The 9,392-nt window shown below is 36.8% G+C and overlaps 1 protein-coding gene across 1 annotated transcript; it reads left to right on the top strand.

The window, feature by feature from the left end:
• The first annotated feature begins 8,357 nt into the window (after window positions 1–8,357).
• Window positions 8,358–9,146, top strand: LOC139134460 (leucine-rich repeat neuronal protein 1-like). Its single transcript, XM_070701321.1, has one exon. It carries the CDS (start codon window positions 8,358–8,360, stop codon window positions 9,144–9,146), a length of 789 nt encoding a protein of 262 aa, XP_070557422.1.
• Window positions 9,147–9,392: the final 246 nt, after the last annotated feature.

Here is a 9,392-nt window from a genome sequence, read left to right as displayed (position 1 = left end):
GGTGCTGGTTTTACGGATAGTCCAGAGGAAGCTACAGGGAATACTTTTGTCAATTATATCATCAATTTCTTCTTCTCTCTGATGCCCCATCTTTCTAAAATTGAATGCGGGGGCTACAAGTTACCATTTCTGTTTGGTGTTTTCTTTCAAAACAGATACCTTTCAGCAAAACTATGACATTCCATCAGAGCATAGGCATTACAAGAAACTTGAAAAAAACGTACAAGAACTTGAGGACCAAAGACTGCTACTATATACTGTTATAGTGTACCCATTCCTCAAACTGTCAAGGCTGTCAAATTGCTGGGCAATGGTATTGACATGTGGACACTTTGAATGCACAAGAAAGAAATCTAAAACTAATAAGAGAAAAGCAAACGTCAAAGAATGACTGTTTATTTTGATCCATTTGTTATGAAAATGCATACAGTGATCATACAGTGTGTCACACTGACAGGAGTATTCATGTGGTTTGAGAAAAATGGTCCAATAAAGGCAAACAAATTTTGTGTTAAATTTTCTGTGTGTGTTTTTTAGCCGCTTACCCGCGTACCTTTTAGGATTTTGAGTGGACGCAAAACAAAGAATTTACTTACTTTGGCCTAATATGGGACCACAATCTACGAACCACGAATTCAAGTCATTAGCAGATTAGAATCATGTACGTTTCCTTCAAATATTAGAGTTCCACGCACCAATAAAGCCATTTTTATGGTGGCAAGAAAACGCGTCAACGCGCAACTTAACTTCGTTGAAGCCCTTCGATCGTTTGACTTAAAGTTCCATTAGCTGTATCTTCTGGCGATTTTTCCGTTAGTTTTGATTGAAATGATCACTGGCTCATATTGAATAGCCTGTCAAATAACAGAGAATCGCATATTATTCGGAAACATTACGTGCCCTACAACTAAATAACATGTGATTTTACAACGAAAATTTCAATTTTTGTCCGGACAGAAATACAAACTCTGTTGACAGCGGATTGCAACGTAGGCATTCTTCTGCACCTGCGCGAGCCATTTACAGCCATTTCAAAATAAATATTCATTACTTATGCCCGGTACTTACGTCGTAGTCCATTGTCCTAGCACGTTGCGTAGCCAGATGTCTGGCAATCCACGACGCAATGTTGTTTTGATCCCGCAATAAACGTGAACTTGTACATCTGGCGTGATCGCGGCGTCACCATATCTGCGTTCTCCCCGGCACGCTGAGCATGCCAGACGTCAACAAACGAGCTCGGAAGGGCAACACGTTTGAACAAAAATTAACAGTTTTATGTGGCTATAACATCACTAATCATGTTTGTTTCTTCCTAAAACAAAATTTTGAAACAAATATGAGCCTCCAACATGGAATTTTCCAAGGTAAAAAATGGTCAAATGTTACAAATAATGGCCCTTTAAGTAACATACTTGAAAAAATATGAATAATTATGGGTTTAATTGTAGTTTAATGACGTACATCGGCTGTTCGTTGCATATAGAGATCAATATAAAGGCAGTTCGGAGTCTAACGTGCGGCAAGTTTTTTTTATTAAAAACGTACGCAGCAATACGCGTAGACTCTGCTAAAAACTGAATTTGATTTGGATTCCATAGCAGGTATTTGATTTTCATACCATTTGCAGTTACCATTGATGTGTAAACTTATTCGTTTGCTTTGTGAAAGACATTCTGAAATGTTAATTCATTCCAAATAATGTTACATTCTTCTTCCTGATAAATAGGCATCGACTTGGACACTCGATCGATACATCTCACAAATTTCGACCACGGGGTCGCTTACGCATTGTATGGCATCCCAAATACTTCTTAGGTCATTGCATCTTTACAATTTGAGCGCTTATACCAATTTATACTCCAATATCTCTGACTGTTACATCACCATGTACACTTAAAATGTATTTTAACAGGAAAACAAAACCTGGGGACTTCACTACAAAAAGCCAGCATTGTTTCATAAGCCTGCTCTACACACATGCTGACTACTTTTCCCATGTATATTGGAATGAGAATAGAGACCTATGTACTCATAATAATTCCAAACATCAATTGGTTCAATTGACGTATTGATTGTAGCTATTTAAGGGGCGACGTCAAAAGTTCAATGTAGGATAAAAAACTTAATTCCTTAGTTCCCCCCAAACCCCCCCCACCCCCCCCCCCCCTAGAAACTTAATTGACTTATTGAACCTGTTGCCAGGCTCTTTCTATGTAAAGCGAAGCTAAGGATCAGTCAATTTAGGAGTGAAATAAAGTAATGCATCGTTAAGGCCCCACTAGCTGTAACTTTTGAAATTTGTTGACCTCAAATTATCTACCTATTCTCTCCTTTCTGAAATCTACCCTCTGAAGAGATATGAACTTTTACTGCATTGGGAAACCATTCCTTTCAGAACATTTGACATGTAAGTTAAAATTTTAACGGTTATTTTGATTTCCTGGCATTTTCAAAAATTGGTAATATTAAAAAGGAATCAGAACATACAATGTCATAATTGAAAAAATTCACCCCTATGCATTACAATTTGGACTACTCTATGCAGTTATATGAGATTTCAGTGCACATATGCATAGTATCAAGGGTTTTAGCTTTTCTGCATGGCGCTGTGATTTAATGTTTGGGCAAACATTTAATCGCAGTGTAATATTTATCTTGTTCAAAATTGCATATATAGCCCGGCAGGTAGTTAATAATAAGTGTGTACACATACCTAAATGACTACATTGTCATCAACTTATTTTAGTTTGAAAGCAAAATAATAAAATAATGCTAAAAGATAGAGCTAGTGGGGCTTAAGATTGGGAACACACTTTAACTTTGTGTTTCATCCAATGTAAATACAACATACTAACAACAAACTTGAAGTTTATCAATGAATGAACAAGAACAACAACACAATAAAGTTCAGGTTTCTCCTTCCGGAGGTATAAAATCTATCTCAACTGTCCTGGTGGTTGTAACAACTCAGTTCACACTGCTCCATTCAGGTGGCCTACACGTGCACCAGAAATGTAGCAAAATACAATTATAAATTCAGAGTGCAACCATAGACTGTAGAGAAACTACCGTTTATGATGCAACAGAAGCCAACAGCCTGCATTGTTTACAATAACTAGGCCAGGTGCAGCTATACACGTGTTAAAACAACTCCCTCCGCTGGCTTCAACACGAAAGTGTGCATTTCGATTCTGCTCTATTTTTTTCAAAATATTCATTCCCCTGGCAATTTTACCTTAAATCGATTTGTAGGATAGAAACTTTTTTAGGTCAAACCCCCCACCCCAAACTAAAAGAATTAAGTTTTTATCCTTCATTGAACTTTTGACGTTGCCCCTAATGGTGTTTCTGTGTTAGAATGGCACTACAGCACAATGCCATAAGTTTAATCCTATAAATGGTAATTTACATAGCTCATTTTATGTAGAAAAGCTATATAACATAAATCAAGTATACAACTTTACAACACTTATAAGCTGTGATGAAAATCTATATCCAGATATAACAGAGTGCCATTGTACTCACAGTCCCGTTTGGTTCACTTGGATAATTAAAATTTTGACGTAAGTGCGTGTGTTTCTGAGAGAGAGAGAGAGAGAGAGAGAGAGAGAGAGAGAGAGAGAGAGAGAGAGAGAGAGAGAGAGAGTTTATGTAATCAAAACAGTAAGTACAGCAGTCGTTTGATACCTGCATGTAATGTTATGTTAATTCTTATCCTTATAGTAATATGGATCACTCATTCACGAGGCTACATAGTCGGAATCAAAAGACTGGGCAAAATTTAGCAGTAAATGTACTTATGTTTGTTTTATAAATGTAGCATAATTGATAATTTAGGGTGCATGATGTAAACGTCATTAATTCACACGATCCATGCTAACGGGTCCGGGGGCACGACCTCACACATTGGCAAGATTTTCAGACAAGCTGGCTATCTTCAGCTTTGTTTTTCTGAATTCTTGCAGTACGAAATCATGAACTTTTCCTCCAATTTGTTTCAATATGGACAAAGAAAGAGACATATTTAAAGACGTATATGAATTGTCCATGCGATTCACATTTTACAATCCAATTAAATATGGTCGTTATGTAATCTTGTTCACAATTTTGAGTGCCTATGGCTGTCATATTTACTTTGCATGCTAAATGCTATTACGAGATCCCTTTCATATTTTGTGTGATACCTGCAGGAAAATTGGATACACACGCCATGTCAGATCGAAACATATGAACAATGCGAATCTGGTTAGCTCACGTGTGTAAACACGTGGGCTAATGTCATAGCGATGTCTGTCTGTCTGTCCGTGTGTGTGTGTGTAGGTGTTAGTGTGTGTGTGTGTGTGTGTGTGTGTGTGTGTGTGTGTGTGTGTGTGTGTCTGTCTGTCTGTCTGTCTGTCTGTCTGTTTACACGATAACTCAAAAACGCCTGAACAGATTCAAGTCAAATTTGGTACACAGGTACCATATGCTACTTGCAAGAACTAATTAGATTTTGGTTAGTGTGGCTTGCATATTAATGAAGTTATAACTTTTCACAGATGACAATCTAAGAACATTATGATGATACTGTGAGTGTCATGTCAATTATCTTCTCATTTGCATATTTAATGAACTTTTGTTATTAGTGTCATAACTCTGAAATTCCTGCACCAAACTTGATGATACTTGCAACAAATATTGATCTGATATATATCTAATTATACTTAGAAGCATTAGGCAGTGTCAAGTTAATAAATAGTTCATTTGCATATTTTATGAAGGTTTGTAATTAGTCATATAACTCCGATATAACTTCACCAAATGTGATGAAATCTGCTGCAGATACTGATCCGACTATTATCTAACTGTAGTGTAAAGCATTTAGTAGTGTGAAATTAATTAAGGGTTCATTTGCATATTTAATGAACTTTGTAATTAGGTATATAACTCTGAAATTACGGCACCCAAGTCAGTGAAATTCGGTACAGATATTGTTTTGATAAATATCTAATTGTACTGAGAAGCATTTGGCAGTGTCAAGTTAACAAATAGGTCATTTGCATATTTTATGAAGTTTAGTAATTAGTGATATAACTCCAAAATAACTGCACCAAATGTGATGAAATCTGCTGTAGATACTGATCCGACAGATATCTAATTGTGGTGTAGAGCATTTAGTTGTGTGAAGTTAAGTAAGGGTTCATTTGCATATTTAATGAACTTTGTAATTAGTGATATTACTTCAAAATTACAGCGTTAAATTTGATGAAACTTGCTACAGATGTTGATCTGATAAATATCCGATTGTACTGAGAAGCATTGAGCAGTGTCAAGTTAATAATTAGCTCATTTGCATATTTCATGAAGTCTTATAATTAGTCATATAACTCCGAAATAACTGCATCAAATGTGATGAAAACTGCTTCACATACTGATACGACAGATATCTAACTGTGTTGTAAAGCATTTAGTAGTGTAAAGTTAATTAAGGGTTCATTTGCATATTTAATAAACTTTGTAATTAGGTATATAACTCTGAAATTTCAGCACCAAAATTTTGTGAAACGTGCTACAGATATTGATTTGATAAATATTTAATTGTGCTATGAATCATTGAACAGTGTCAAGTTAATTTAGGGTTTATTTGCATATTTAATGAACTTTGTAATTAGTGACATTACTAAAAATTACAGCATTAAATTAAAATAAACGTGCTACAAATGTTGATCTGATGGATATCTAATTGTCCCATAAAGCATTGAGCAGTGTCAAGTTAATTAACAGCTCATTTGCATATTAAATAAAGTTTTGAAATTAGTGATTAAACTCTGAGAGTACTGTGCGAAGTTTAAAAAAACCTGCTACATATAGTGATAACATATATTTCATTGTTCTGTGAAGCATACTACTATCAGTACTATTAATGAACCTGGTGTAAAACACGTGAGCATATCCAGTTCATATCTGGTTTTAAGATTTATTTGATATTTTTTGAATTGAACAAAAAATCGATATGTTGATGTATGATTTGAAATTCAATTTTCTTTTGGGGGCTTAATTGCACATTCTAATAATCGATATGCTAAAGGTAAAATTTTCGCCCCAAAACGGGTCTTGTTCTTTACCATGAACGTGCTCTTATGTAAATTCAATGCTTGAAAGTGCACTTCTTGACGTTGTTTTTGTATTCTTGAAGGAGGAGGTCAGGAAATCAGTGTCCAATTCGTTTCAATCTTGACAAAGAGAGACATGTGTAAAACGTATACGAATTGGTCATGCGATTTGCTTTCCACAAAAGAATCAAATATGGTCGTAATGTAATCATTTTCATCATTTTGCGTGCCTACGGCTATTATATTTACATTGCATTTGGTCTGTAACTGCTGTTATGAGATTCCTTTCATATTTTCTCTCATACCTGCAGGAAAATTGGGTAAAACACACCTTCAGTTTACCATTACACACGTAATGTTCGATCTAAACACATGAACAATGCGCATCTGGTTCAGATTTATATTTTTTAATATTTTTAAAATCGAAAAAAATTATCGATACGTTGCTGTATGCTTTGAAATTCAATTTCCTTTAAACGGTATAATTGTACATTATAACAATCGATATGCTGAAGGTGAACCTAGTACTATGTTCAGACGTCGATTTTTCATCTATGCAAAGGAATTTACGGTCATTTTCGCCCAAATACGGCTCTTGTCTTCTTCATCCGACATGGACGTACACTTCTATAATTTTAAAGCTTGAAAGTTGACTCTTTTTCACGTTTGAAGCCTAAAGCGGAACGATAAGAAATCATTCACCAACATGTCAGTTTTTTTCTCTGATGATTCCTGTCCACTATTCATTCGAATTTCGCGTAACCACACGCCATGACACGAAAGGAATAACTGTACGGCATTTACATCTAACCTCCCAGTATATGGTGACCATGGTAAAATATCTTGTCTTGTTCCTCTTTCTAGTAGTGCATGCTGCTTTCGTGTACTGATTTCTCACAGAGAAAACAAAAGAATGAGGAATTTGTCATGCTTTTCATATGAACTGCAGATTTCATAATGACTAGTACACTTTGCAAAACAGACTTTTAATTTGCAAACATCAATATATCTCTGGCATACATCTCTGATGTATTAATAAAGGACCGCCCCTGAAGTGCGTGCCGAAAAATAGTAAACATCCAGATAATATATGCCTCATGTATGAAAGGCATGCGCCCAAAGGGAGTGCTGAAAATATTAATTATACAGATATCTCTGATATCTCTCTCTTTGTATTAAAGGACGTCTGGTTATTCAAGTTATGCCCCGGAGGGAGTGCCGAAATGCAACTGAATGATGAAATTCGTGGCTGGCACGATGCATTTTAAGCAAGTATGAGTGCGTGTCGAAATTCAAAAACACACTGATCCCCCTATTGGGCATTTCAATAACACGGTGATACCCCTCATCAAAAAAGCCAAACACAGGGTGACACCCCATAAATCCTCCGGCTCCCCCGTGCCGAATAAACTGATCAGTCCCTTAATGTGAGCGACCTCGCTTTAGAGTACCTACCTTCAGGGATTTTGTATGAATTATCTTATTTTATGCAGGTTGTAGTCAAGAGGAAGACTGATGGAACATACATCAAAACTTGAGTTAATTATTTTCCTGCTGATCATTGGCATGAATAGACTAGAAGGATGCCCTGCGGTGTGTTATTGTTCTGGTACAACGGTCGACTGCAGTAATCAAAGATTGAGGGAAATTCCCTCAGGTATACCGACAAACACAACGATCCTTAGACTGGAAAGAAACCTGCTGACTCATATTGGAAACGATTCTTTCACTGGACTGTCAAAACTAACAGATCTGTATATGCACAGTAATCGCATTGAAGAGGTGGCAGTTGGTGCATTTACTGATTTGTGTCGACTCAGTATTTTGGATCTGTACAGCAATTCAATCAGAGAGTGGTCGCAGACTGTCTTTCGTGGCCTATATCATCTGACAATCATTGATCTCAATGACAACAAAATATCCTGTCTTCATGAAAATCTCTTCTGGGGACTATATAATCTGGACGCACTTCTTCTGGCTTACAACGATATAATTGAATTACCAACAGGCATATTTCGAGGCCTTGGTAAGCTGCGTTCCTTAAATTTGTATAGAAATTCGCTTAAATTCCTAAACGAAAATATTTTCAACGGACTGGATAATCTGGTTGGACTCCTTATCTATTACAATAAATTGAGAACTCTCCCTGAAAATATTTTTCACGGATTGAACAAATTATCAAGGTTGTATATAAATACTAACGCAATCACCACATTACCCGCAAATGTTTTTGAAGGGTTGGATAACTTGAGTTACCTTCACATGTTTAGTAATCCCTGGTCATGTGATTGCCGTCTACGGGAACTGACGGCTTGGTTGGATGAAAACTCGTACAGGATTGACTTTGGAAGTACAATGGTGTGTCAATCACCTGATAATCATCGCTCGAGGTCGATTCTCGACGTCCCATCGGCTAACCTCACTTGCTATCCTATCCCCGTATTCTACACAACATCTAAAACCATTGTAACCGAAATAGGGAACAATGTTATTCTCGACTGTGAGGTGGAAAGTGAGCTCGAAGTAGACAAGTACTGGATAATTCCAAACGGTACTGTCATACACCAAAGTACAGAAGACGTGTGTTCAGATTATAGGATTGTACAACAAGGCAATGGCAGTCTGCTCATTCCTTTTGTTGAAGTAGATGACGAAGGGTCATATTCTTGTGTGGCATCTAACTTGGAGGGAACAACATCGGGCGTTAGAGTTTTGAAAATAAACCTGACGTCATCGCATGTCACAACGGATACAATGTCTACAGTGTCGGAGATGATATCCACAGCGCCAAAGAGCGCTGGAATACTTGCATACTTCCTTGGTATCATTACGGCTAGTTTGTGCGTAATCGCCTTCTTGACTTTCCGTTACTATCACCGGGCAAAACCAAAACGATCCGACGACAACGATAATTATGCAAACTACAACTTTGGCTGTGACTCGAGTGACACAAGCAGCAATCAAGTTGGATACCACGTTGAGAGATCGGAAGCAAGGATACAGAGTGCAAGACGAGAACACCGGAATGACCACTATCGTGTTGCCTCCTAGAAAGTTTGACGAAACCAACATTAACAATGGCAGGAGTATGTTAATGCGGCTGTAACTGAAGATGCAGAAAGTGGTTACACATCCCTTTCTCCTAAAACTATGCAGAGGAGTATCTATGAGAGTGTGGGTTATGATTTTAGAAATTTAATAACAAGAAAAAGGTATTTCCGTATTTATCAAATGTACTCGAAGAGCGAGATGATTTAATAGTCAAAGATTTCAAATTCTGTATCGGGTATTCCGGTC

This window comes from Ptychodera flava, chromosome 6, assembly GCF_041260155.1.
Source record: "Ptychodera flava strain L36383 chromosome 6, AS_Pfla_20210202, whole genome shotgun sequence".
Taxonomy (NCBI): domain Eukaryota; kingdom Metazoa; phylum Hemichordata; class Enteropneusta; family Ptychoderidae; genus Ptychodera; species Ptychodera flava.
The sequence above is the reverse complement of the archived record's forward strand: the minus strand, read 5'-3'. Positions and strand labels throughout refer to the sequence as shown.